Genomic DNA, 27,994 nt, shown 5'->3' on the forward strand with positions numbered 1-27,994 from the left:
TTGGGGGAAAAACCTTTTCTGTCATTTTTTTCTTCCTGCTAGCGAGGATTGAATAGCTTTATGCCACTGTGAAGGTCAAGGTCAGAGAAACTTCTCTTCTAAGGACTCTGCCTAAATTGTGTTGTAGCAACTTTATGTAAAAATCATTAAAAAAAACAACCATTTACATAGCAGTGAAAAAAAAATGCTGAATCAGGATTCATCTGATTTTTCATATATATTTTTATATATGTATAAAAAGAAATCAGATAGCGAGGGTTTCATACACAAACAGGAGTGACAGAAGACGCAGAATGTAACGGAGTTAGTACATGAAATGTGAAAAAGGCACTATGATTCACAACATTCCAGTTCTCAAAGAATGGTCACATTATTAACACGTCATTAACATCATTAATCTGCATTAACACACAGAAAACGTAAGGACAATAGTGCTAGAAGTCAAAACATGCTGCAGAGATCAACGCGTACTTTTTATCACAACATAAAGCCTCGGAAAATCAGTCACATTTGAACGGTGCAACGTTGGTGTAACCTGCACTCGAGAGCCTATTCCTAATTGTTTATTACTTCTTTAAGTTTTACTTCTCAACGACAGACATCTTTTTTTTTTCTCCGAAATAAAAGCAATAATCTATATATATGCTATGTCAACACACAAGGCTGCATGACAAAGGTCCAGCATCATATTAACTGTCAGGAATGTCATGGTATTTGTTATGATAACTCTACAGAACAGTATAGTAAATGGTATGCTTTTTTCCCCCTAAAACAAACCATAAAATAAAGGAAGCTACGATGTCACCTCATAATGTGCAAAGAGATAAACAATTAAGACTTACAGAGGGGAAGTAAAAACAGAGGAATGTCTAACACTATTCCCAAAATCAACCTGTTTTGGCATGTCACAAAACAGAGGCAGTAATGTCGTGTACTGAGCAAATCGACACTGAATATATCCAACAGAACATGATCACTAATGACGACCTATGCTCTACCGCACTAACCGCTAATGTAACAGAGATGAGCATTTACAGAAAAAGGCTACAGCTAAGCAGACAAACTCATCCTACCGACTGCACTGCTGCGTACACAGCTGTACCTAGAATGTAGCATATGGAAGAACATTTGCTTACAAGAGGATGGCAATGACAAGACCTTGAATTTATAAATTAAAAAGAAAAGAAAGAATGTTTGTAGTACAGTAAGGCAACAAAAAAAAAGGAAGAAAAATTGGTTCCATGATCATTTTTCAAGACATACATTAAGCCTAGTCTTATAGAACATTGCAGAATTTCTTCACTGAATTCAGTTTAAATGCTTAGACTAAGGAGAAACTGTGTCCATGAAAACTTGGTTGTAAGTGTTGGCGTTACTTAAAAATAAGTGGAAAAAACACTTAAAAAAATTCTCTAAAAAAACAACAAACAAACAAACAAACAAAAAAAAGACAACTTTTAAACTAAGCACCCAGACCTGTACAATTAGTTAGAATTTGGTCTGTAACATCAACAGCTCGTTTGGTCATGTTTGTTTGTAGTGGTTCGAGTTGTCATCTATTTAAATCAGTAAGACAATGTGGTGCATCAAAATGGCATCACTTATCTGACAGGCAGCAATTCATAACATATATATATTAAACATGTCTATATGGCATTTCTTCAGTGAGATCAAGCACAATGAACCTCACTTCTGAGAGAGAGATCTGATACAACAGGACAGTCTAATACGCATCATGCACAGATTCAACATACTAATCAGTAACTGCGTTCGGAGTGGAAATAAATCAGAGTGTAATAACATCATGTTATGGTGCTTTGAAGCCTTTCAGTATATGTGACATAATTAACATGCAAGAGTGTCATTGTTTATTTGAGTTAAAAAAAAAAAAGAGATCAAAATGGAGTGTTGCTAGAAGAGTGAGTACCACTCTGTGTTCTCTTGCTCTCTTTCTAGTTCTTACGGATGTCAGCGTACACCACAGGCTCCATCTTGTGGAAAGAGTTCTTGCTGCCAGAGTGATCGAGCTGAGCATATATCACCGGGCCCTGAGAAAAAATAAGAAGAGAGAAATAAAACAAAAGGGTGGAGGAAGTCCCAATCATCATGAGCTATACTTATGTTTATATACAAACAAACAAACAAACAAACAAACAAAAAAAAAGTTCTCCGTATCCATGAAATATAAAAGGTGCCCATTAATCCCCCATTCAGTGCTCCAAAGAGTGTCTCAAAATTCATTGTGTTCTATACATAGGAAATTAAGCTGGGAAGATTTGCTGGCACGTGACACGTACAGTAATGCTTTTGGAAAGGTTGGATATAAACAACACACCGGGCATTGACAGTGAGGCACTATACCAAATGTCTAAAGCTGTGTACAAAGAAGTGAAAAAACCTAAATAACACACATATGCATGTTACACTCTTCAAATAAGGACTTACTTTTATATACAGAATGTTGAATTGATCAGATATTTGGCCACCATCTTGACTCAAGTCATTTTTTTTCCCCGTAATTTACAAACATGTGGGTTCTAGGTTGTATCTTATCTGTAAGAAGCACTGGGAATGTTATTAAGAAAATAATATTACACTCCCTTTAGCTAATTTCTACACTGACGTTCATCAGGTATATTTCGGTTGTCTAATGTTAATATTCTAATATCCATAAGAGACACAACAATAAAGTGAGCGGAAATCACTGATTTTTAAATGACACAAGACGTCTTCCAGCGACAGCAACCTTAGATGTCGATGAGTCCAGCGGAGCAACTTGGTGCAGAGACTTCCAATGACAGTGAAAACAACAGAGTGCACATGATCCATGTCAGGCTTCTCCTTCGTCCCATATCATATAATGCATATATAAAACGGAGAATTTTATATAAATAATATATATAATAAATAATATATAAATGTAAAATAAAAAATATATATAAGCACTTTATTTTATTTATTTTAGAGGCAAGAAAACTGATTTGCTGACAAGTTGCATTCTAGCTGCACCTACTCACCTGAAATCCTTTATTACTATAGTAACCAGTAGTTCTCAATTACTGATGACAGCATAGTATGAAGTACTCAGTAAGTAAATAGTATGAAGTTAACCACTAACAGGACAAAGCAATGTTCATGTGGTGTCTTGAAATCTAATTTTTCCACTGCAGTGTAACTTGCTTTCTGTCATTGTCACATGTGTTCTTGAGCAGGTTTTGGCTCACATCCCTGCGCACAAGTCACTAAAACTCAACCACGCCAGAGATTTCTTTCAATAACTTGAACAGCAGCACTTACGTCTGCATGAAAATAACGACAAGCATGGCCTTTCTATATATCTATGTACGTGCGCGCACACACGCGCACACACACACACACACACACACACAATGCGCATATAACCTTCTCACTGTATATGATATACAAACACCCAAACATGATTTCAATATTCAAACACTGCCAAATCACAAATCAGATAAGGTATTTAAAATACTGTACACACCTTAACGCAAGACACACCTTCAAACACAAATGATATGCATCAGAATTTTTCAGAAAATATGCTTTAGCTTATAATGAACAGGGCTCATAATAGAAATTCCCCAATCTATACTGTGCCTCTGCAGGGGAACAAAACATGGGCAACAAATGACACTAAATGAGGAAGATGTGGATGAGGACAGAAGCATAAAATGTGGGAGCACTGTGCAGACACTTAATTTTTAATATAATTTAACGCTGAAGTCTATTTTAATTAGGGATGTACCGATCCGATATTTTGGATCGGTATCGGTGCCGATGCAAGCATTTTGAGTGGATCGGGTATCGGTGGTGCGTGACCTATCCAAATCCGACACCCGTGGTCAGGGGTATCGCACTTTTCAGAGCGCTGGGGGTCGAATCCATTCCGCTTGAGGAATGCCCTAATAAATTAAACTCTATTCTGTGTTTTACCTACAGCATTGACCACGCTCCTGCTTCCTGTAATCCATGGGCTTCGGAACCATTATATGTGTGTGGGACAGGACACGCCCACTTTTTATTTACTTCCAAAGCCCAAGCCCGTGGTGGTTGAATAATCTAAACTATTGCTTGAACTTATAAGAAAAATACACTTATATATTAAATTACATTAATGTAAGTAAGTATAATAAATTTTATAAGAAATATGTTGCACATCCGCCTGCGACAGACAGGCAAGTTTAGCAGGCGCCCTTTCCATTTAACTCAGCGCGTTAAACATGTCGCTCATTTGGTTGCAAGGTTTACTGTTTAATACATTCTGCATTGTGTTTCAAGAGTTCTAATTTAAGATCCACTTTAAAATATTGCCTTTTCTTCAGAATATATAAATAATTAAATAATTGCAGTATATATGGTTTAGATTCTTAAAAGTTCTGTTTGCTTCTGCATTAATACTTTTTTTAAGTTTTCCCGTGTTTTCATTTTTCATCCAGTAATGGGCATTTTTGTATTTCTTTGCCAGAAACAAATAAACCTTAATAACTACACGAGTTGTAAAGGTAGAAAAGAACACAGGTATCAGATCGGATTGGTATCGGCCAATACTGGCAAACTCTGATATCGGAATAGGATCGGAAGAGAAAAAGTGGTATCGGTACATCCTTAATTTTAATATGGACAATCTACTGCTCAGTTACTGCAAATATGTTACAAAACACATTTCAAAATGAAAAAAACAAAAAAGACATCTGCTCCAACATTTGCAAGTTCGGTTTTCTCTTTCACTCAAACAAAGCTTCATTCATACCTGTACTGGAGCTGAAGGACTGCTAGAGCGTGAGCCATCTGTGCTGGACTCAGCTTTCTTCCCCGGCCGAGCCGCCTGTGTGCTCACACTCTCTATGGAAGTGCAGCTGCGGCAGCCGGAGTGGGTGGGTGTGGGTGAGAATCGGGTTGCGATGATGCACAGACAGTGGCGAATGGAGAAGGCACGCATACAAGCGCAAAGGAGAGACAAAGATGAAGAAAGACACCAATGTGAAGAAATAAAATGATATAAAGTAACATGGTGATACTAGCAAAAGGTTCCAATGGCACAAAGTACTAAACAAAAAGCCCTGTTCACACAGACATGAGCAAAATGTGGCATGGACCTTTTTTTTATTAAATCTCCCCTGGAAGATATGACTGTTTTCTTTTCTAAATTAGGAATTGAACAATGATGATGTTCAACAGAGAGTAGTAAAATCCTAATAATGCTGTTGCAGCAATTACTGATTGGTCATTTAATCTTTCCCTGTTTCTCTGTCTTACATTCGCTCACATAAGGGTTAGTGCACATGCTGATAAAGACCAAAAAAAGAAGAAGATTGTTAGACAATGAGAAGAAGATGTGTTAATAAAGAATACATTTATAGAAATGCTAGATGATGCATGACACACATGAAGACACAAAGAGCCCATGTTCACCCTGAGAAGATCAAACTACAACCTTGGAAAGAGCAGACTGGAGCAGAGTATAGCAAGTCCTTTTAAACCAAAAAAAAAAAAAAAAAACCCCAGTGGAAGAAAAAAAGGCAGTGACTCTGGCTGATACGGAAAGATGGTTAGTTATCCTCGGCTTAAACCAGACAACATGATGTTACAGTACGTTAGATTACGTTTTTGAGTAGAACACATGGTAGTCATCTAACTGATGTAATACACTATGCTCCCTTTGCATCGTTCCACAACGTGCACAATTGTTAGTCATGTGAGAAGGACAGAGAGTGCTCATTCACTTTGACTCATGCTCAAAGGGCCTAAGAAACACAGGCCGTTGCAAATAGTTCTCGTTCATTCATTATCCTGAAAACGTCCATTTTATGCCTACTTGAGGCTGTGCACAAACATGTCTGACACACAGCACAGAACAGAACAAAATTTCATTTCAAACCTCCCTTAGGAACAAAGTATTAAAAGCTTACTTGGAATGTCCCTTATTAAACTCAACGTAACGTACCCTTCGTAGTCACGAGTGGACCGCATTACTCTTATTAACAGATATGCGACTACAGCGATGATGATGACGCCGATGATTGCACCGATGACTGCACCCACAATCACTGCTGGGCTCGTCTGAGGCAGGGACTCTGTGAACGGCATTAGACAAGTCATTAAAAAAAGATTTGGGGGCTGACACTTTTAAAATCACAGATTAAAAAAACAAACAACAACAGAAAAACTCACATTAGGGGATATGATATAATATATTGTTTGGCCAAAGGTTTGTTGACCCCTGCCAATCACACATGCATGTGCTTTTAGTTCCCCCTGGAATGGATTTCCACTAAATTTTGACACAGGAGAATACTAATACACACAGGGAAATTGTAATACTACAGCAATACTAAAAAAAATTGCAATACTACTACCTGTAATACTACGGGGGGGGGGGGGGGATTATCTAATGTTGTGGGTTTTGATGTATGATGATAAATCATATCACGGTTTACCTTTCTTCACAACTCGGAGCTTAGTTGATGAAGGTTTGCCTGCTATGTCAGGAGGGTTCTTCACATCGCATGCGTAAGTGCCATTGTCGTTGAACTGCATCTTACTGATGCGAATGGAGCCGTCCTTTTTGTTCAGGTCCCCTGCCCACTCAACTCTGCTCTTAAACTGAGCGCTGTCTGGGAATTCTTTCCCGCCAGCATAGTGGAAGATCTGCAAAGCAAACGTAACAAGATAACTACGCTGGCTGAGAAAATTGAAGCTAAAACCAAAATATATAGTTTATATCATAGTTTTTCTTTAGGCCACTTGTTTGTTTTTTACTAAACTGACTAGTCTTTTTGTTTCCTAACACATCACCAAACATTTAATGCCAACACACCTGTTTTGCCTGTGTCTCTGGTTTATTTTGGCATATCTGCCACATAATAACCTGCTTTTATAGCACTGACATGCCACGCAAGAGACAACCACTCTAGATGTGAATGATAACATGAATCATCAACTAAACAGCAAACTATCAAAAACATAAAAAGAATTGAAATAGATATTTGCCAATCTGCTGTGCAAACAGGACGCTATATACCTACGTGGGCCTGTTTGAAACTACAAGATGATCTTATTTATTTACAAATCAAACATTTCACTGCACAAACATAGGAGGAAAATGATGCTTACAGTTTCACCAGTAGAATCCAAAGAGCTCTCTGGAATGAATGACCAGGAAACTGATGCTTGGCTACTGATCACTTGATTTGATTTGAAAGTACATTTAAGTATTCCAGCAGTTCCATTTTCTACAAACACCTCAGCGGGAGTGTACACTTCTATAGAAGCAACTGGATGCAGACCTGTGACACAAAAATAATCATTTGACTCATTCAAACAACTCGGAGGAAGAGAAGCACTTATGGGTTATAGAACAAAACATGATAAAAGAGCCGAACTGTGGTACTAATGAGATTTGAATTCTTCATGATATAAGGTGATGAAGTTATTTGTTTAATTCTTTTAATTAATACTTTAATCTTAATACTTCTTTTAATCCACCTCCAGGTGTATTCGCTTCATGAGGGTTTCGAACAGTCAAAGAGGAGATGCCAACTCCATGTGGTCTTTAAGGACAACAATCTCCTAATCAATACACAATATCAGACTGTATCTGACCTGTAGAAAGGACATTATTCATAATAACACTCTCCGGTGTTTATAAAAATTTAGAAATCACACCCTCCAGTGTCCCTTAAATGAGGACAAGGTTTCCTTTTGAGTCTGGTTCCTCTCAAGGTTTCATCCTCTTCCGTCTAAGGGAGTACTTCCTTTTTGTACTATGTTTCTGGTGTTCTGAAAAGCTGCTTTGAGACAATGTCCACTGTTAAAAGTGCTATACAAATAAATTTGGATTGAATTGAATTTTATTGAAGTGTACCATGTTTAATGGATTAAAACAACTAAACCTCCACACATGTATTGGTGTAGATGTTGAGACTATGGAAAACAACAGCAAGCATCAAACTTTAGACTCATCAAAGTGATTAAATGCCATGAAATTGAATTTACTAACCCTTCCTCTTTTACAGCACTGTGAACTCCAACTAATTTTGTAGCTGGTGTTGAGATATGGTGTCATTTCCCTATTACATATGACTTGTGTGTATTTATGTATTTCCACCTAACCACACTGACTGACCACTGAGAGAACTGCAAAACTGTCAGTCGACTCGCAGCAGCACAGTATCATCACATCATAGAACATTCGTGCTACCTGACACAATAAAAACATTCGTTTTGCTTACAAAAACCTGTCCCTTTAACTGTGGTAGCATGCGGAAAAAATATAACATGGTCCAGTTTTTTCTGTTCTAGATATTGCCTGTATGAGAATCTGACTTACTTCTAAGCAGTGAATGATGTAACAACTCAAATCAGATGACACTAAGTGCCCATCCCAACCAGACAATGTTTTTATATCCAAAGAATAGAAACTCCTCATGGAACAAAAGACATGGGAATAAAAGATAAAAAGGGAACAGCTGCATGGGAAACATGTGGGGCTAAAGCAGACCACATCTAAAAGAAACACTAAAAGAGGTTTTTAACGAGCCTGATGCAATGAGTACTTTGGCTCATGAGTAAGACAAGTTAACAACCCATTGAGGCTGGTTTCATTTACAAAAAGTTAATACAATAAAAGAGTGATTAGACATCTCAATTCAGCATTGAAACCTAGTTCATTGATGTCAGGCACTTTTAATGCTATACTTGTCCACAGTCCGATAAACTTCTGCAATTCCAAATTCCAAGCGCAGGTACAAATGTAACTCTGACTGATCTACAAACCAGGAACCCTGTACAAAAGCTTATGCTTGAGCCAAAAGCTTATGCTTGAGCCACTTCTATTCTGATGTTCATAAACTGATTAACTAGCTATCTAATGTTACCAGCAGAGACTGAACACGAGCGTATACCAAAACTTTATTTTATACTTATAGCTGCAAGTTTATTTCTAAATCATAAACATCTACAATACACATTTAATTTAGTGTTAAATATTAAAATGGTGACCTAAGGAGACAGAGAATAACTCATGGTTAGAAAGGAGTTTACTTTGTGAGACTATGGATTGGGGACAGGGCTGTAGACAGGACTTCTGACTCGACTCAGGCTTGTAACAGAGAATTTGTGATTACTCATTATATACATATCTAGCATCATACTAAGCACAGGGCAACAGATCTCAAAGTGAATCGTTTTTTCACAGTGGAGAAACTCACAACCCATCATTCTCAAAGTTATTATGTTCACGATACACTTATAGTTATTATAGTAACATTAGTCATATAGACATTAACCTACTGTACTTGGTCCTAATCCGGTGTGTTGGTAGAAAGTAAGTTTTACAAAAAGAATACAAAAGCTCCTTGGATTCAACACCACCAAAATATTAGTGAGAGAGTGAGCCTAATTTGTGAATAGTTAAAATCTGTGTTGAGGTTGTCTATAAACAATTTGAGAAACCTTGGCACAGACAATATCTATTTATCCTAAAGAAACATTAAAAACTCATGTACAGATTTCAAAAGATGTACAAATGAAATGGGAATATAGGATGCTTCGGACAGATCATATATTGGGTTTGTGTATGTTTCAAACAGGAATCAAAGTTTAAGAAAAAAAAGAAGTAAAAAGTATAATGTAAAATGTTAATGCACTCAGTACAGAAGCATAATATCTTAGGATTTTGGGCTAAACATTAGCGTGTTTTGCAACCTGTCGAGTTATTGGGAAAAATAACTCGCCTGTTTGGGACATTCTGAATCAGAATCAGAATCAAGATTATTGCAGGTATTATAGGGTCTAAATGTACAGGAATTTGTCTTGGTGTGTTGTATAATAATAATAATAATAATAATAATAATAATAATAATAATAACAATAACAATAAGCATAAATATAGGAAACAAAGCTGACAGAAACGGTGACATTCCAGCCAAAGTCTGAAAGTGGGTAAAGCCTGTGTTTATGCTATTAATAAAATGTAGCTTAATCCGGGCAAAAAATGAACTTTTGTTTCATAAATAAATAAAAGTTCATTTAAAAGCAGCAGTATTATGTTGACTTATTTGTGGCAGAGGATTCGGGTGAAGTTTGAGCTGATCCGAGCATCTACTAGTTAGTGTTGGAAGGTAAAAGCTAACGTTAAGCTTAACTAGCTGTTGCCCAAGTTAGCTTTAAACATCACTAGCACAGACCCAATAGTTAAGTGTACAGAAAAACTTTCTAATCCTCCGTATAAATCAACTCGATTCCGACATGTTTATAAATAAGACAGAAACCGAATAAAACAAGCCTTCGCTCGTCGCTATGTCGTGTTGTACTTTTGCAGCAATACGGTTTTCTCTTTTGTTTTGTAAAGCTACAGACAATATAAAGTGACGTTTAGTTACACATTAATTATGTGAATGGCGACCTAACTATACAGAAAGGGAAGTATCATCACCTTATTGAACTACAGACCAAGCAGGACAACAATGCACTACAGCGTTAGCTTAGCGTTTTAACTGTTCAGCTCAACACAGAATGGCTTAGCTCGCTAGTTAGCGCTATACATTCTACTATAAATATGTAACTTACCTATGATTGCGCATAAAGCAAAGCTGTATAGCCACAAGAAGCAACTATAAGAACTATTTGAGAGCCTTAGCTCCATCCTTTAAAGCACCAAAACTGTACAACTTAACAGCTAACGTTTCAGTTCCCCGTGTTTACACCATCCGGTGGACCGGAAGTGCTTCCAACAGCTCCATCCGCCCTCCGTACCGGCACAGGACAATACCCAGTGTCTTCCTGCTGCTGTTCAGCAATAAACAGATCAACATGTCTCTTTATTCATTTGTTGATTTGATTATGGCCTTTTTAATTCACTGTGGATTCATTTCTGTAACATCTTCTCTTACTCCTAGAGTTTTCCCTATCATTTTTTTAATAATATCTGTATTTTTTTATTTACTTTGGAGTTATTGTGATATAAACAAGGAGTATATTATCACACCTGGAAGAAAGAGTATCTGTCATATGTATAAGCTCAGCCTTAAACTCAGTAAGCGAAAGGAAGTCTGCAGTTCTGTTTATCATCAGAGTTCAGGGACAACTTGTTTTCTATCCACCAGCACACTACTGAACTCTACACTACACCGTTAGAACACTGTAAAAATACTGTACATAACTTATGTACAATTATGGTTGTAGATGTTGAGACTATGGAAAACAACAGCAAGCAGTAACTAATGACATAATAAACACAAACCTAGGATCAAGCATCAAACTTTGGACTCAAAGATGCGATTAAATGCCATGAAAGTACACAAAAATAAACCGTGGTAGCAGCCAGATTTTTAATCTTATGTGGAAAGGAGTGAGGGTTCAGATACTGAACTCACACAACATTGTACTAGAGAGCAGAAGTGGATGGTTTGCAGCATGTATTATGTACAAAAAGACTCCTGTCTTTCAATCAGACTCCTGTATTCTTTGAATTTACTAACCTTTCCTCTTTTACAGCACTGTGAACTCCAACTAATTTTAGGTAGCTAGTGTTGAGATATGATGTCATTTTCCTATTACATATGTCTTGTGTGTATTTATGTATTTCCACCCAATTGCAGTGCTGCTGCAGAACTGTCAGTCGACTCGCAGCAGCACAGTATCATCACATCATAGAATATAGTTTCCCGCAGCACTTTGCAGTCCGGGCGGCCCGCCTAAGCTGGGAAACCCTACCGCCTTAACTAGGTCGTCCAAAAAAAAAATTCCGCTGCACAAAAGGGCCGTCAAGTGCATCTCGGAGAATAGCGCGGACGCGCTTCACACAGCGAGCACGCGCGCCACACGGCTAGAGGATAAGTAGCCCGGGGGTTGGCAACCTTAAACACTCAAAGAGCCAATTGGACCCGTTTCCCACGGAAAAAAAAACACAGGGATCCACAAAACCCTTTTGACATCTAAAATGAAGATAACACTGCATATATCGTTTTCTACCTTTATGGAAAGTATAGAAAAAACTGTATGTTGCATTTATGAAATCAATGAACTGCTACCGAGTAAACGAAATTTTATTTCTGCCGGCAAACAAAAATATTTTGAACAGTTTGCACTAACCTTAAAGGCAGGGCCTCCGATTTTTGAGAAATGCTTCAGAAAACTGAGTCGGGCCGAATAATAAACAAAAATCAAAACTAACGTGTAGCCAATGAGCAGAAAGGGGCGGGGCTTGTCAATATGCCGCGGAGAGAGTGTTCAGTGCGCATGTAGGATGACATGGAGGATAAAAACAAAGAAAGAAAGCGAAGAAAGGCTTACGATAAGGCAAGAAGTAGAAGTTAATATAGTTAATAAGACCCGTTTTAATATAGGATCAGCTTTCCAGCGCTGGAGAGAACTGAAGGAGCAGGAAGTTGGCCGCATATTCACAGATTGGAGTTTCCCGAGTCACTAACTCCTGAGCTAAACACTGTTACTACACAAATAACACCTCTTTTCTATCGTAGTAATGGAGAGAGGCAGCTACAACCGCGTTTTGTGTAGTAACAGCGCTTAGCTCAGGAGTTATTGACTCGGGAAACACCAATCTGTGAATATGTGGCCAACTTTACTTAAGACGCCGAGGTTGTTTTTTTCCTTCTCGATAGGAGAGTAACATTGGTTTTGTTTTGTTTCACAGAACTAATATATGCCGTTCTTTGCATGATTATGCTTGTGTGTCATTTTTACTTGTTTGTTTATCTGCAATCGTATTGTTCTTCCCTTCAGCTATGATAGACACATTTCTTTCCATTAGTTGCCTGGGTTACGTATGTGTGGGTGGAGCTATAAATACAGGGGTGGGACCCATTTGGGTTAGGGGTGTGTTTGTTTTGGTGATTTCAAATGTCGACATTGGCTTTCAAAAATCGGAGACCCTGCCTTTAACAAAAAAGATGCTGGGTTGAAGGTTACTTTCAAATAAAATGTTCAATGTCTAATTGAGTCCTCTTCTTATTCATGACATCAAAATTTTAACTTGCCGGCTGCAGCAAACCAAAAATGCGTCTGCTTCTGTGTGTCGGATTTCGCAAGTCGGCAGTTATGACGCATATTTTTTGCGACAAAATAAAAATATTACAAGAGCATCATAATCTTAGAATGACATATTTAAACTATGCTAACTAAATTAGTTAAACTAAACTAACTAAATAAAATAAAATAAATTTTAATTCAATATTTATTTTCCAAATCTACAGGGAGGCGCAGCAGAGGGATGAAAGAGCCACTTGCGGCTCCAGAGCCGCGGGTTGCCGATCCCTGCACTAGCCAGTTGATAAAACGCGTGTCCGTAAGAACTGTAAGTGGACTAATGCTTTAGGGTTTATTTAAGTCTACAAAGACTTAAAGACTATTTAGTCTATAGTTCTTGCAAATTTAAAGTAAGTTAGCTGGTGATTTTGTTGTTTGAGTTCTTCACCTGCTAGCTAGGTTGCACGTGCCTGTTTAATAATTGTTAAATGTAGTACAACGTCCAACCCTGCCGCCTTAACTAACAAATTTTCTGCGGGAAACCCTGGAAGCCCATCCAAACACAATCCTTCTAGTTCAGAAGGCCAAATAAAATGTACCTGCCATGTAATACACTATACTATACTATACTATACTATACTAAACTATACTATACTAGACAAAAGTGAACGTCATTAGTGCCATTTTTAAATCATTTTAAATCAGGATTTGCCGCGTTTGGATGCCAATGTAGGTTCGAAAACCCATGAGCATTAACAGTAAGGCAACATCCGCCATTGTTGATGTTGTTTGTGTTTGCCGCTGCTACACTAACATTGCTGTATAACGTTGTATACAGTGATGTAAGACTCGGCTCTGTGATGGCTCTCTAGCCGATAGAAAGGCAAACCGGTTCATAGAAGGCTCGCCAGTGGAACCAACTTCGAACCAGCACCAGCTCTGAACCAGCACCTGGTTATTTCTGGTGGAAAGGGGGCAAGATGTGGATCCCCAGGAACTTGAAACTGGATGGGGCATGTGTGCCTCCTCTCTCCCTCCTGAAGTCAATGATGAGCTCCTTTTGTTTTGCTGGTGTTAAGGAGCAGGTTGTTGTCGGCGCACCATGCGGCCATATGCTGTACCTCTTAGTCACATAATTGTTCCCCTGCTTTTTTTACTGTTTTAGAATAACAGTGCAGACTTTGACACCATGAAGTAATGCATCTGGAATTATGCAGTGGCCAACAAACTATTAAACAAAAGTCTAAAGTACTTTATATCTGAAACTTTTTGCTGTATTGTTGGTGAAGTTTGGAACACACTAGTGATTTTCTCCTAGACTCGCTTCACTCAGAGGGTTGACCACACACTGGATGTTTTTCTAAGTTCTAAATGAAGATCAATTGTTTGGGGAAGAAGTTAAATTCCAGCAGTTCTTTTTTTAATGTCTTAGAGAGAGGAAGAAATGAAAACGGAGCATGCTGAACATGTCAGTTTGGGTAATGCTGTATACTGCAGGACTAATAATATTAATGGATACAATGTAAGGAGTCAAATCATTCTTTTGCCTTATACTGTACAGAGAGGTTCATACCAGGTGGTGTCCAGAGGTTTCCAGAGCAGTAGAGAGCACTGATAAGCTCCAGTGCTCTGATCTGATCATAGCAGTGGGACCAAATGCTGCAGGTAAATTCCCATTGCGTCATTCGGTCAGGAGAAATATTGAATCATCAACCACATGTCAGAATTTATTGTTGTTGTTGATGCAGAATTTAAATGTATATTGCTGTTATCATGCCACAGTTCAGTGAATAACACACCTTAAAATTGTTTTCGAGTATGGTGTGCTTTATGCGCCATGTATTTATGGATTATCGTTTCTCCGGATACAGGTTTTGTCTCTGCATACATTCTTAGCTATGAGGGCTGGATGCAGGTCGGATGGGTGTCTCTGTGGAATGAAAGGAGTCGTGGTTCCATTCGGCCGGACAAGGCTCCCCTCCCTGAAGAACCTGGCTGTATTTTCTACCAGCAGAAGAGCTGTCCGTCTGTGAGTGCGCACACACACACACACACACACACACACACACACACACACACACACACACACACACAGACGTTGTCTATACACTATACATTCAGAACCTCAGATGTTTGACTAAGAGAAACTGATGGTTTCTGTTCTATTTGAGACAGGTTCTTATCTGCCAGTGTACATGCTATATTGCAGAAGATCAGCTGTTCCAGTGGGCTGAAAAGGTATATAAAACTCTCACTCTGTAATGTCTGCTCCAATAATTTAAACAGGAAAGGCACCTTTTCTGTATAAATACTGATTTCCAAGACTTTCGAATATGGAAAGTATGAATTGTTTGTATTTTTTGTTGCCAAATATAAAATAATATATAATTATAATTGTTTTACAATAACATGAAATGGTAAATTCCTTATGAATAGGTGCGTCCAGTCTTTTGACTAGCAATGTATCTGCAGTTTGTTACAACACATTACTGTTCTGTTATTAGGTTTTGGGCAACCTGCAGAGCAGAGGACTGACTGTGACGGTGTTGTCCGATTCTCCACTTGCTGAGTACAAAAGTCCACATTACGTGAATGGTGCTCCATTCTTACGTGCTCTAAAGACTAGCACATTTACACACAACTTGCCTTGCCCTCTACTGGAGCAGCCCAATATCATCACAGGCCTTCCTGCTGCAGGTACAGCTCACTCATCAACACTCACTAGGACAAGGTTTCATTACACTCAAGGATGGACTTATGTACATGCGTTTTCTTTTTTCTTTTCTTTCTCCCTTTTCCACATGACAGTGTGTAATTGAGCTGGCCTGGACTCCATAAGCTTGTGCAGAAAAACTTAAATAAAAGTCTCTGACCTTCAGTCCCCAGTGTAGGATTATGGGAACATGTGATAAAATCAGTTTTTATTTTATTATTATTATTAATAGTAGTAGTAGGTGGAATGTTTTACCTTTCTTTTGTTGTTCTAGAAAATTTGCTCCAAAATTCACCAGAATTACATAACCCTGTTATCACCCTGCAAAATGTTTTTTTTCTGCAAATGAGACATTACAAAAATATATTCTTTATTTCCAAATTAAAAAATCAGAAATAGCAGCTATACCCACCCATTACACATTAGGCTGTTCTAGCATCTCATAGACACTTCTTTCCTGTCTTCTTTATATTTAAATAAAATGGACCCTAGAACCATTGGTACATTCCTACATGGGTCTCAATTAAAGTAAGGCAGCAAGCTGAGGCAGGCATGTGTAATAAACTTCGATTTCACTGGATTTCCAGAAAGCCAGTAACCAAGGGGAAAAAATCTGTGAAAACGTGATACAGCAGCTGAGAAAATGCATGAAGCAAAAGATTGAATATGTAGAGCATGTGTTTTAAATAATAAATACAAATTATGTATATCTGGATTTAGGCTCTGGTTCCTGACCTTTAGGACATCCTTGTTGCATTATTATGATATAATTTGCTCTTAGTTACCCTTAAAAATTTCTTCACAGTATATGTGTTGAGAGGTTCACTGACAAGCCTGTGTGCGTTCATATTTTTCTCTCTAGTGCTCAATCAGTGTCAGGTTCAGCACATACCAGCTGTCCTCTTCCAGTGCTTCAGTGATGCCCTCCATCCCGACTCTGTCACTATGGAAACCTTTAAACCCGCCTTGTCATGTTTCAGCACACGGGTGAAGGTGAGGTTCTCACTTTATTTTTTTACCTGATTTATATATTATTCATCTATAATTGATCTATTTATGTTTAGTAAGCACACAGTCAAGAGGATTATGATGATTCATCAGTCTTTCACTCTTTTTCTTTTTTTTCTCTTTAGCTGGAAACAAGTCCAAAAATGGAAATACGGCAGAAATTAACCAGGGTTAACGATGCACACAGCAATCTTTACACATAGAGGAAGCTCCTCAGAGGTGTACACTGCTTTTCTATCTGTAACGTATTTTTATGGCAACACATTAAACACACTGTGCTCTGGGACATTGTGGACTTTTTATGAAATTTCTTTTCTGGGCAGCAGGTGGCGCAAAATATTAGACTTTAATTTCTGCTTCTGAGGTCAGCACTGGTTGCATTACAGAGCACGTAGAAACCTTAAGGGTTCTTGTGTATTCTGGAAAATGAAGAAATTTATTTATTTATTTATTTATTTTGTTTTAGTAGTATACAAATGCAGTTGGAAATTATGAACATGGAAATATACAAAATGTGCTGCAAATATTAGTGAAGCTCTGGAAGAATTTTAAAGTGTATGTATATATGTGTATATATGTGTATATATATATATACACACACACACACACACACACACACACACACACACACACACACACACACACACACTGATAAATAACTCACTAATTGCAAATACATTTGCTTTATTGATATTTGGAAAACAATCATCACGCAAAATGATTTTAAATGAAATAAAGCATTACAACATCACCCCTCAGTTCCAGGAACAGAACGTAGACCTGTAGTGCCGGATCCGTTCATTCCTTATGTGAAGAAGAATGTAATAAAAATGTGAGTCATCCTGAGATTACCTTCCGTAATCAGCTGCACAGGGGCTATAAAAAGTCTCCGCACCTCTGTTCAAATTGCAGGCAGCAATTAAACTGACTAAGCTGAACACATATCAGGTATTTACTGGGATATAGCGACTAACAAAACTGCAGTGAAAAACGAATGGTCAAAAGAAATTTTGGGAATATTGGGAAAAGAGAGAAGGAACAACCTTTAAATAACCTTGTTGCATAGTAGTAATAATAATAATAATAATAATAATAATAATAATAATAATAATAATAACCCAATAACAACTCATGACTGGAACTCATGTTTGGAATTATCAAAGACCTGTCACCAATTACGTGATTCTAATTAACCCAGAGAGTTGTTTCTTATGGAATTTTCTCTGCAAGTTGTCACAAATATGCAACAATCACATATTTGTGAAATGGGAGATTAAAACACATAGAAATGGGAGATTAAATGTCATATAATAATGTATTTTACTTCTAGATATGAGTTTTTGATATACATTCGCAGGTATTTTATTCAGTGGCTTATGAATTACATAACACGCAGCATAATGTAATTGCTTTGAACAGTAAGACTGGGCTTTGTTTCCCAAAATGAGAACATTTTGTAAGCGATTTTGTCATATATGGACATTGCGCAGAGTTACGGCACAAAGCATCAAACTGCTGCTCCTTTTAAAAAGTTCAGATCTGGATCTTGTAGATCTGTCTGCTTATGACCTGATTAAGCTTAAGGTGTAAATCACAACTAATGAACTCTTATGATGGCATATTTAAGCAATTTCACACAAGCTAGAGTGCTGTTATATACTGAATATCGAGTGACGGTAAATCACAACCATGAAGATCTTCAATACAACAAAACATCAGGGGGGTATTCCAGAAAGCAGGTTATGTGACATACCTGGGTATGTTTAAGGGTAAGTTCGTGGATAACCTCAACTTTCGGTTCCAAAAACGGAGGTAACTTTCTGAGTATGTATGTAACCATAGCAACTGACTCTCTGAAGATAACCTGCTCGGGAGCAGGTTATGTTTCAGTGTAACTTCGTTGCAGAAGGCTGGTGAGCATGGTTTTTTCGTCGGGAGAGGGTTATAAGACCGCGTACTGATGTGTTTGCATACCCTAATGAATATTTGAAAGAGCGTTATCGTTTTTCAAAAGATTCGTTAGTTTATTTAACACGTCTTTTAAAACCGCATATCGCAAATATGACAAACCGCGGTTCTGCGCTTAGCACTTAGGTTTTTTGCGTCTGCCCATTTTTTGTACAGTGTCGGCGATTCAGAGCATGTGGGAAAGGCAACTGTGTGTAGAGCCGTTCGTACAGTATGTCTGGCACTTAAACAGTTCTTACCCACGTTTGTGCGGTTCCCTGGCCATAAACCTCTGCTTGTTATTAAAGACGAATTCCACAGAGTGGCATATATTTAATATTTAGTCATATTATTTATATCTATACATGTATTCATTATGCGCACACACACTTCATACTTCCATAACTTTCTGTTTCATGGTTTCCAAATGTAATTGGGTGCATTGATGGCATTCACATTCCTATTAAAGCTCCACCAATAAATGAGGGAGACTATGTCAATAGGAAATCTATTCATAGTATCATTGTGCAGGTAACAACTTAATTTTTTCCCTTCTTAAAATCATTACTTTTTCCACTAACTAGGTAATATGTGAGGCAACCCAAATCATTACCAATGTCGAGGCAAAATGGCCAGGATCTGTGCATGCTGCCAGAATTTTCCTCGAGTCATCATTATGCCAGACATTTCAGCAGGGTATGTTTTGCTTTATACAATTGTTTTTTTTTACATTCTATTTGTGTTGTACACTTCAGTCATTACAGAACAGTACAATGGTTACTTGCTGGGGGACAGAGGATACACTTGTCTGCCCTATTTAATGACACCCTACCCTGAATCTGAGCCTGGACCACAGACACGGTTTAACCTGGCTCACAGCCGAACACGGGCCAAGGTGGAGATGACTATAGGGATCCTCAAATCTCGGTTTCAGTGTCTTCGTAAGCTCCGGGTTAGTCCAGAGAGAGCATGCGACATTTTAGTGGCTTGTGTTGTGCTTCACAATATTGCCACTATAAGAGGAGAGAGCCACCCTCCTTGTATTGAGGAAGATGGCCCAGAGGAACACCTACAGATTTTAGAGGCCAACAGAGACAGAAGACTTTTGAGAGACAGGATCTGTCAAAATTACTTTTATTAATTTTTTTGCACTGGTCTCCCAGGCAGGTTATTTCTTTATTTCCTGAAAGCCAATAAAAGTAAAATTCAATAAAAAAAATTTTTTTTTATATTGCTTTACACATACACATACATACATACACACACACACACACACACACACCACTTTCAACATGCAATAGATTAAAGTTCTCACCTTAAGGCGATGCTCCAGTAATTTAATTTCAAGTGCTGCTTTTTTAATGAGGAGCCTTTTCTCTTCCATTTGAAGCTGTATAAGGTCCATCTCCATGTCACTTTTTCTTATTTGTTTTTGAAGATGGACATTATACAGCTCCTTTGCTGGCAACTAGGAAGTGGAAAAAAATGTAATGAATGAGATTGTTTGGTCAGACCATAAAATTCAAATATGGACACCTGGACACAAATTCTTACCCTGCTTAGATTGTGTGCTGAGGTTGAAGGACCCTCATCTGTGGGAAAATCCCTAGGTATGTACTGTGAAAGGACAATGACAGTTTGTTACTCTAATGCCAAAAGGCACCATACGTTATAATGGTATGCATCATACCTCAGTGGATCTACTAGCATTGTCCACTTCTGTCACAGCAGATGTGGTCTCTTCATCGTCATCATCTTCATCCTACAGGAGAAATATTCAAGTATATTCAAGTAACAACCTAAAAGTAACTAAAGGTACCTGACAACAAATCACTTACAACTGTGACAGACTGTGTTCTTTCTGGAGGATCCAATAATACAATCCGTCCATCAGTATCTATAAGAACACACAACCCATTAAATTCTCAATATTATCAAAGAAAATAATACATGAAAAGAGTAACATGTCAGACTAAGATCACAGTAGCCTATACATCATATGCAGTTAAATAAAATAAGCCTACATAAAAATTAATCTTGCACCACAAGATTAGTTTGGGGTAAATCAACCCAGAGGTTATGATTTACCAAATGGTAAGTTAACCAAGCTTTCTGGAATACCCCCCTGGTGGACAGTGTTGTGTGTTTCCATGCATCACACAGAGACAGACAGAGAATATTCATACTCCTAATTGTGATATACAAGCAACTCACCTGATTAACCTATTTACCCATGAAATAGTCCTATAGTCAATTTACTAGTATAAATATAAATAGTATATTTACAAATCCTCACTAGCTTAATGAATATCCATTGTTTTACAATTCATGCCTCATTTTCATGTTACATGTTATTTGTTGCCTTTTTAATCGATTCATCAATCGATTTTTAAATTAATATAGATAAATGTATGAATATAGTTAGATGGAGGTACATTACAAAGGTACTGTAGGAACACTTACTGAATGTAGCCTGACTGTTTTCAGATACGACCCCACATTTAAATACTGTGTTCATATTATTACACACACTTCCGGTTGTTCCCTATTAGTGGATATAGAGCTCTGACATAGCTCATCTTTTTTCCATCCACAGCCTTTGGTTAGTGTTTAGAACTACAGGACAGCTTTTTTAATCACAGTTGTGATACTGACATTAGTCTGTCTGATACTCATGTCATTGTCATATTGTGTATTGCAGCTGTATAGCCTGGTTCTTTCCGATCGTTTGTGACCCCTTTTTGTTTATGGATAAGATGTATACCTAAAATGAGCACTTAGAAGGTAAATTATGACTAAAGAGTGTAAATATAAAGCACATTTATAGAATAAACGTATAGTAGAGAATGTGTTTATAAATGTATATATATTAATAATATGAACACATAATATATTAATTATTAGGGAGTTAAATTGTCGAGGCCTTCGCTGCTGAATAAAATCTAACTGTGAAAATACATTCAGCACAAAGCTTGCAGGAACATTGTGTACTCACACTTGGTGAATGTGTTCACGTGCGTGTGCACTGATGCATGACTGCTCACATTGCCTGAGATGAACTGGGAGTATACGGCGCTAAGCAGTTTTAGCCGGTACTCCTTACAGAAAGGGGAACCTAATACTATTGCAGAGTCAACTGTCCTAAAGTAACGCAATTATGTTCATGAAACTCTGAAACTTTACCACTATTGGAAAACACTGCATATTGCAATCTATTGAAAATGGTAGTACAATCAATATATATATATATATATCTTTAGTGAATATTTGTTAATAGGCTGCAATTCTGCAAATAATCTAGACATTTATTTAGTTATTTTTTAAACTTTTTTGGCTGGTATAATGGTGCACAGGGAAGCACAGGTTCAGTCTCTGGGTTTAATCAGTAAATTGCCCAGAGTTGTGAATAAGTTATGCATGGTGCCCTGTGATTACACTTTTAAAATCGCAGATTAAAAAAACAACAGCAACAGAAAAACTCACATTAGGGGATATGATATAATATATTGTTTGGCCAAAGGTTTGTTGACCCCTGCCAATCACACATGCATGTGCTTTTAGTTCCCCCTGGAATGGATTTCCACTAAATTTTGACACAGGAGAATTCAGCCTCTAGCCTCAATTCAGCCTCAAGAATACAGCCTTTAGTGAGGTCAGGCAGTGATGTTGAGTGAGGAAGACTAAGGCACAGTCAGTTGAGGTTAAGGGAAGTCTGGGAATTCTTTCCCGCCAGCATAGTGGAAGATCTGCAAAGCAAACGTAACAAGATAACTACGCTGGCTGAGAAAATTGAAGCTAAAACCAAAATGGTGCTGTTTCGTCTCATAGTTTTTCTTTAGGCCACTTGTTTGTTTTTTACTAAACTGACTAGTCTTTTTGTGTCTTAACACACCACCAAACATTTAATGCCAACACACCTGTTTTGCCTGTGTCTCTGGTTTATTTTGGCATATCTGCCACATAATAACCTGCTTTTATAGAACTGACATGCCACTCAAGAGACAACCACTCTAGATGTGAATGATAACATGAATCATGGTAGATAAACACAAATAAGAAACAACTAAACAGCAAACTGTCAAAAATATAAAAAGAATTGAAATAGATATTTGCCAATCTGCTGTGCAAACAGGATGCTATATATATATGGGCCTATGTTCATACTGTTTGAAACTACACGATGATCTTGTTTATTTAAACAAATCAAACATTTCACTGCACAAACATAGGAGGAAAATGATGCTTACAGTTTCACCAGTAGAATCCAAAGAGCTCTCTGGAATGAATGACCAGGAAACTGATGCTTGGCTACTGATCACTTGATTTGATTTGAAAGTACATTTAAGTATTCCAGCAGTTCCATTTTCTACAAACACCTCAGCGGGAGTGTACACTTCTATAGAAGCAACTGGATGCAGACCTGTGACACAGAGTTAAAAATAATCATTTGACTCATTCAAACAACTCAGAGGAAGAGGAGCACTTATGGGTTATAGAACAAAACATGATAAAAGAGCCGAACTGTGGTACTAATGAGATTTGAATTCTTCATGATATAAGGTGATGAAGTTATTTGTTTAATTCTTTTAATTAATACTTTAATCTTAATACTTCTTTTAATCCACCTCCAGGTGTATTCGCTTCATGAGGGTTTCGAACAGTCAAAGAGGAGATGCCAACTCCATGTGGTCTTTAAGGACAACAATCTCCTAATCAATACACAATATCAGACTGTATCTGACTGTAGAAAGGACATTATTCATAATAACACTCTCCGGTGTTTATAAAAATTTAGAAATCACACCCTCCAGTGTCCCTTAAATGAGGACAAGGTTTCCTTTTGAGTCTGGTTCCTCTCAAGGTTTCATCCTCTTCCGTCTAAGGGAGTACTTCCTTTTTGTACTATGTTTCTGGTGTTCTGAAAAGCTGCTTTGAGACAATGTCCACTGTTAAAAGTGCTATACAGATAAATTTGGATTGAATTGAACTGAATTGAATTTTATTGAAGTGTACCATGTTTAATGGATTAAAACAACTAAACCTCCACACATGTATTGGTGTAGATGTTGAGACTATGGAAAACAACAACAAGCATCAAACTTTAGACTCATCGAAGCGATTAAATGCCATGAAATTGAATTTACTAACCCTTCCTCTTTTACAGCACTGAACTCCAACTAATTTTGCAGCTGGTGTTGAGCTATGGTGTCATTTCCCTATTACATATGACTTGTGTGTATTTATGTATTTCCACCCAACCGCACTGACTGACCACTGAGAGAACTGCAGGTACAAATGTAACTCTGACTGATCTACAAACCAGGAACCCTGTACAAAAGCTTATGCTTGAGCAAAACTTTATTTTATACTTATAGCTGCAAGTTTATTTCTAAATCATAAAAATCTACAATTCACATTTAATTTAGTGTTAAATATTAAAATGGTGACCTAAGGAGACAGAGAATAACTCATGGTTAGAAAGGAGTTTACTTTGTGAGACTATGGATTGGGGACAGGGCTGTAGACCGGACTTCTGACTCGACTCAGGCTTGTGACAGAGAATTTGTGATTACTCATTATATACATATCTAGCATCATACTAAGCACAGGGCAACAGATCTCAAAGTGAATTGTTTTTTTCACAGTGGAGAAACTCACAACCCATCATTCTCAAAGTTATTATGTTCACGATACACTTATAGTTACTATAGAAACATTAGTCATATAGACATTAACCTACTGTACTTGGTCCTAATCCGGTGTGTTGGTAGAAAGTAAGTTTTACAAAAAGAATACAAAAGCTCCTTGGATTCAACACCACCAAAATATTAGTGAGAGAGTGAGCCTAATTTGTGAATAGTTAAAATCTGTGTTGAGGTTGTCTATAAACAATTTGAGAAACCTTGGCACAGACAATATCTATTTATCCTAAAGAAACATTAAAAACTCATGTACAGATTTCAAAAGATGTACAAATGTGGTGGGAATATAGGATGCTTCGGACAGATCATATATTGGGTTTGTGTATGTTTCAGACAGTAATCAAAGTTTAAGGAAAAAGAAGTAAAAAGTGTAATGTAAAATGTTAATGCACTCAGTACAGAAGCATAATATCTTAGGATTTTGGGCTAAACAATAAATACAGGCTTCTCATTACTAAAAAAAAAAAAAAGACAATATTGTGTTACTATATAGCTATAGTAATAATACGGGTCAGACAATAAAAAAACATGTAGACTAATTTCAGGTGGATGAGATTGGCACAAGTTATTAATGATGCTGTAAATATCAGAGGACAATGTGGGAGTTCTGGGTGAAACTATTAATATATATTGTGTTTTGTAGCCTGTAAGCATCGAGTTATTGTGAAAAATAACTCGCCTGTTTGGGACGTTCTGAATCAGAATCAAGATTTTTGCAGGTATTATAGGGTCTAAATGTACAGGAATTTGTCTTGGTGTGTTATAATAATAATAATAATAATAATAATAATAATAATAATAATAATAATAATAATAATAATGGCCTCACCGAACTCCTCCCAGACCCGAGTTTTTGCCTCTGCAACCACCCGGGCTGAAGCTCGCTTGGCCCTCCGGTAACTATCAGCTGCCTCCGGAGTCCCCCGAGCCAACCAGGCTCGATAGGACTCCTTCTTCAGCTTGACGGCATCCCTTACTTCCGGGGTCCACCACCGGGTTCGGGGATTGCCGCCACGACAGGCACCGGAGACCTTACGGCCACAGCTCCGTGCGGCTGCATCAACAATGGAGGTGGAGAACATGGTCCACTCGGACTCAATGTCTCCAACCTCCCTCGGGATCTGGTTGAAGCTCTGCCGGAGGTGAGAGTGAGGCCATGGAGAAGGACTATCGGTTGGCCTCGAAGAAATTCTGGCAAACCGTCCGGCGTCTCAGGAGGGGGAAGCAGTGCCCTGCTCACACTGTTTACAGTGGGAGTGGGAATCTGCTGACTTCGACTGGTGACATCCTCAGACGGTGGAAGGAGTACTTCGAGGATCTCCTCAACCCCACCAACATGTCTTCCATTGAGGAAGCAGAGGCGGAGGGCTCGGTGGTGGACTCGTCGATCCCCCAAGCTGAGGTCACTGAGGTAGTTGAGAAGCTCCTCAGTGGCAAGGCACCGGGGGTGGATGAGATCCGCCCTGAGTACCTTAAGTCTCTGGATGTTGTGGGGCTGTCTTGGCTGACACGCCTCTGCAACATCGCGTGGCGGTTGGGGACAGTGCCTCTGGACTGGCAGACTGGGGTGGTGGTCCCTCTGTTTAAGAAGGGGGACCGGAGGGTGTGTTCCAACTATAGGGGGATCACACTCCTCAGCCTCCCCGGAAAAGTCTATGCCAGGGTACTGGAGAGGAGAATTCGGCCGATAGTCGAACCTTGGATGCAGGAGGAACAATGCGGGTTTCGTCCTGGTCGTGGAACACTGGACCATCTCTATACCCTCACCAGGTTGCTGGAGGGTTCATGGGAGTTTGCCCAACCAGTCCACATGTGTTTTGTGGATCTGGAGAAGGCATTTGACTGTGTCCCTCGTGATGGCCTGTGGGGGGTGCTCTGGGAGTATGGGGTCCGGGGCCCTCTGTTAAGGGCTGTCCGGTCCCTATATGACCGGAGCAAGAGTTTGGTTCGCATTGCCGGGTGTAAGTCAGACTTGTTCCCGGTGCATGTTGGACTCCGGCAGGGCTGCCCTTTGTCACCGGTCCTGTTCATTATTTATATGGACAGGATTTCTAGGCGCAGTCGGGGGCCGGAGGGAGTCAGGTTTGGGGACCACAGGATTTCGTCTCTGCTTTTTGCAGATGATGTTGTTCTGTTGGCTTCTTCAAATCAGGACCTTCAGCATGCACTGGGACGGTTTGCAGCCGAGTGTGAAGCGGCGGGGATGAGAATCAGCACCTCCAAGTCCGAGGCCATGGTTCTCAGCCGGAAAAGGGTGGCTTGCCCACTTCAGGTTGGTGGAGAGTTCCTGCCCCAAGTGGAGGAGTTTAAGTATCTTGGGGTCCTGTTCACGAGTGAGGGAAGGATGGAGCGGGAGATCGACAGGCGGATCGGTGTATCTTCCGCAGTGATGCGGTCGATATACCGATCTGTTGTGGTGAAGAGAGAGCTGAGCCGCAAGGCGAAGCTCTCTATTTACCAGTCGATCTACGTTCCTACCCTCACCTATGGCCATGAGCTTTGGGTCATGACCGAAAGGACAAGATCCCGGATACAGGCGGCCGAAATGAGTTTCCTCCGCAGAGTGGCTGGGCGCACCCTTAGAGATAGGGTGAGGAGCTCAGTCACTCGGGAGGAGCTCAGAGTAGAGCCGCTGCTCCTCCACATTGAGAGGGGTCAGCTGAGATGGCTCGGGCATCTGTTTCGGATGCCTCCTGGACGCCTCCCTGGGGAGGTGTTCCGGGCATGTCCAATCGGGAGGAGGCCCCGGGGAAGACCTAGGACACGCTGGAGCGACTATGTCTCTCGGCTGGCCTGGGAACGCCTCGGTATTCCCCCGGAAGAGCTGGAGGAAGTGTCTGAGGAGAGGGAAGTCTGGGCATCCCTGCTTAGACTGCTGCCCCCGCGACCCGGCCCCGGATAAGCGGTAGAAAATGGATGGATGGATGGATGGATAATAATAATAATAAGCATAAATATAGGAAACAAAGCTGACAGAAATGGTGACATTCCAGCCAAAGTCTGAAAGTGGGTAAAGCCTTTGTTTATGCTATTATAAAATGTAGCTTAATCCGTGCAAAAAATAACCTTTTGTTTAATAAATAAATAAAAGTTCATTTAAAAGCAGCAGTATTATGTTGACTTATTTGTGGCAGAGGATTCGGGTGAAGTTTGAGCTGATCCGAGCATCTACTAGTTATTTTAGTAGTTAGTAGTTGTTTTGTAAAGCTACAGACAATATAAAGTGACGTTTAGTTACACATTAATTATGTGAATGGCGACCTAACTATACAGAAAGGGAAGTATCATCACCTTATTGAACTACAGACCAAGCAGGACAACAATGCACTACAGCGTTAGCTTAGCGTTTTAACTGTTCAGCTCAACACAGAATGGCTTAGCTCGCTAGTTAGCGCTATACATTCTACTATAAATATGTAACTTACCTATGATTGCGCATAAAGCAAAGCTGTATAGCCACAAGAAGCAACTATAAGAACTATTTGAGAGCCTTAGCTCCATCCTTTAAAGCACCAAAACTGTACAACTTAACAGCTAACGTTTCAGTTCCCCGTGTTTACACCATCCGGTGGACCGGAAGTGCTTCCAACAGCTCCATCCGCCCTCTGTACCGGCA

The 27,994-nt window shown here is 38.9% G+C and overlaps 3 protein-coding genes and 1 long non-coding RNA gene across 9 annotated transcripts; 2 read left to right on the top strand and 2 right to left on the bottom strand.

Moving 5' to 3' along the window:
• Nucleotides 1–204: 204 nt before the first annotated feature.
• Nucleotides 205–10,783, bottom strand: mpzl1l (myelin protein zero-like 1 like). Its single transcript, XM_047804956.1, has 6 exons — nucleotides 10,591–10,783; nucleotides 7,135–7,307; nucleotides 6,459–6,669; nucleotides 5,966–6,095; nucleotides 4,772–4,877; nucleotides 205–2,048 (listed from the first exon to the last, which is right to left on the bottom strand). The coding sequence occupies exons 1-6, from the start codon at nucleotides 10,664–10,666 to the stop codon at nucleotides 1,953–1,955; spliced, it is 792 nt and encodes a 263-aa protein (XP_047660912.1). The 5' UTR covers nucleotides 10,667–10,783; the 3' UTR covers nucleotides 205–1,952.
• A 3,205-nt stretch (nucleotides 10,784–13,988) lies between these two features.
• LOC125139764 (proteasome assembly chaperone 1-like) lies at nucleotides 13,989–17,015 on the top strand. The gene is made up of 7 exons (XM_047805112.1): nucleotides 13,989–14,079; nucleotides 14,536–14,673; nucleotides 14,880–15,037; nucleotides 15,184–15,246; nucleotides 15,513–15,705; nucleotides 16,584–16,714; nucleotides 16,855–17,015. The coding sequence occupies exons 1-7, from the start codon at nucleotides 13,989–13,991 to the stop codon at nucleotides 16,930–16,932; spliced, it is 852 nt and encodes a 283-aa protein (XP_047661068.1). The 3' UTR covers nucleotides 16,933–17,015.
• Nucleotides 17,016–17,512: 497 nt separating this feature from the next.
• LOC125139739 lies at nucleotides 17,513–27,978 on the bottom strand. Of its 6 annotated transcripts, XR_007138823.1 has the most exons (8): nucleotides 27,804–27,978; nucleotides 22,924–23,096; nucleotides 22,160–22,422; nucleotides 20,515–20,573; nucleotides 20,367–20,438; nucleotides 20,231–20,293; nucleotides 19,992–20,144; nucleotides 18,672–19,745 (listed from the first exon to the last, which is right to left on the bottom strand). XR_007138823.1 is itself a non-coding variant. In XM_047804960.1 (6 exons), the coding sequence occupies exons 1-6, from the start codon at nucleotides 27,877–27,879 to the stop codon at nucleotides 17,528–17,530; spliced, it is 543 nt and encodes a 180-aa protein (XP_047660916.1). In that variant the 5' UTR covers nucleotides 27,880–27,978; the 3' UTR covers nucleotides 17,513–17,527. The 6 variants fall into 6 exon arrangements, 3 of the variants coding, with proteins under 3 accessions (XP_047660916.1, XP_047660914.1, XP_047660915.1); XR_007138825.1 differs by lacking the exon at nucleotides 22,160–22,422; XR_007138824.1 differs by lacking the exon at nucleotides 20,515–20,573.
• LOC125139741 lies at nucleotides 18,077–24,816 on the top strand. The gene is made up of 3 exons (XR_007138827.1): nucleotides 18,077–18,498; nucleotides 19,261–19,372; nucleotides 23,308–24,816. It is a non-coding gene; the product is annotated as an uncharacterized LOC125139741 (long non-coding RNA).
• Nucleotides 27,979–27,994: the final 16 nt, after the last annotated feature.

This window comes from Tachysurus fulvidraco, chromosome 20 (genome assembly GCF_022655615.1).
Source record: "Tachysurus fulvidraco isolate hzauxx_2018 chromosome 20, HZAU_PFXX_2.0, whole genome shotgun sequence".
NCBI classification, from domain to species: domain Eukaryota; kingdom Metazoa; phylum Chordata; class Actinopteri; order Siluriformes; family Bagridae; genus Tachysurus; species Tachysurus fulvidraco.

Coding starts and splice junctions, on each gene's coding strand:
- LOC125139764 (XM_047805112.1), top strand. CDS start 13,989: ATGTGGATCCCCAGGAACTTGAAACTGGATGGGGCATGTGTGCCTCCT. Junction 15,038..15,183: donor AGCAGAAGAGCTGTCCGTCT/GTGAGTGCGCAC, acceptor TATTTGAGACAG/GTTCTTATCTGCCAGTGTAC. Junction 16,715..16,854: donor GTTTCAGCACACGGGTGAAG/GTGAGGTTCTCA, acceptor TTTTCTCTTTAG/CTGGAAACAAGTCCAAAAAT.
- LOC125139739 (XM_047804958.1), bottom strand. CDS start 27,879: ATGGAGCTAAGGCTCTCAAATAGTTCTTATAGTTGCTTCTTGTGGCTA. Junction 20,145..20,230: donor CAGCACACAATCTAAGCAGG/GTAAGAATTTGT, acceptor TCCACTTCCTAG/TTGCCAGCAAAGGAGCTGTA. Junction 19,746..19,991: donor TACTGGAGCATCGCCTTAAG/GTGAGAACTTTA, acceptor TAAAATCTGTAG/GTGTTCCTCTGGGCCATCTT.
- mpzl1l (XM_047804956.1), bottom strand. CDS start 10,666: ATGGAGCTAAGGCTCTCAAATAGTTCTTATAGTTGCTTCTTGTGGCTA. Junction 6,670..7,134: donor TGGATTCTACTGGTGAAACT/GTAAGCATCATT, acceptor TTTGCTTTGCAG/ATCTTCCACTATGCTGGCGG. Junction 6,096..6,458: donor GCTCCGAGTTGTGAAGAAAG/GTAAACCGTGAT, acceptor TGCCGTTCACAG/AGTCCCTGCCTCAGACGAGC.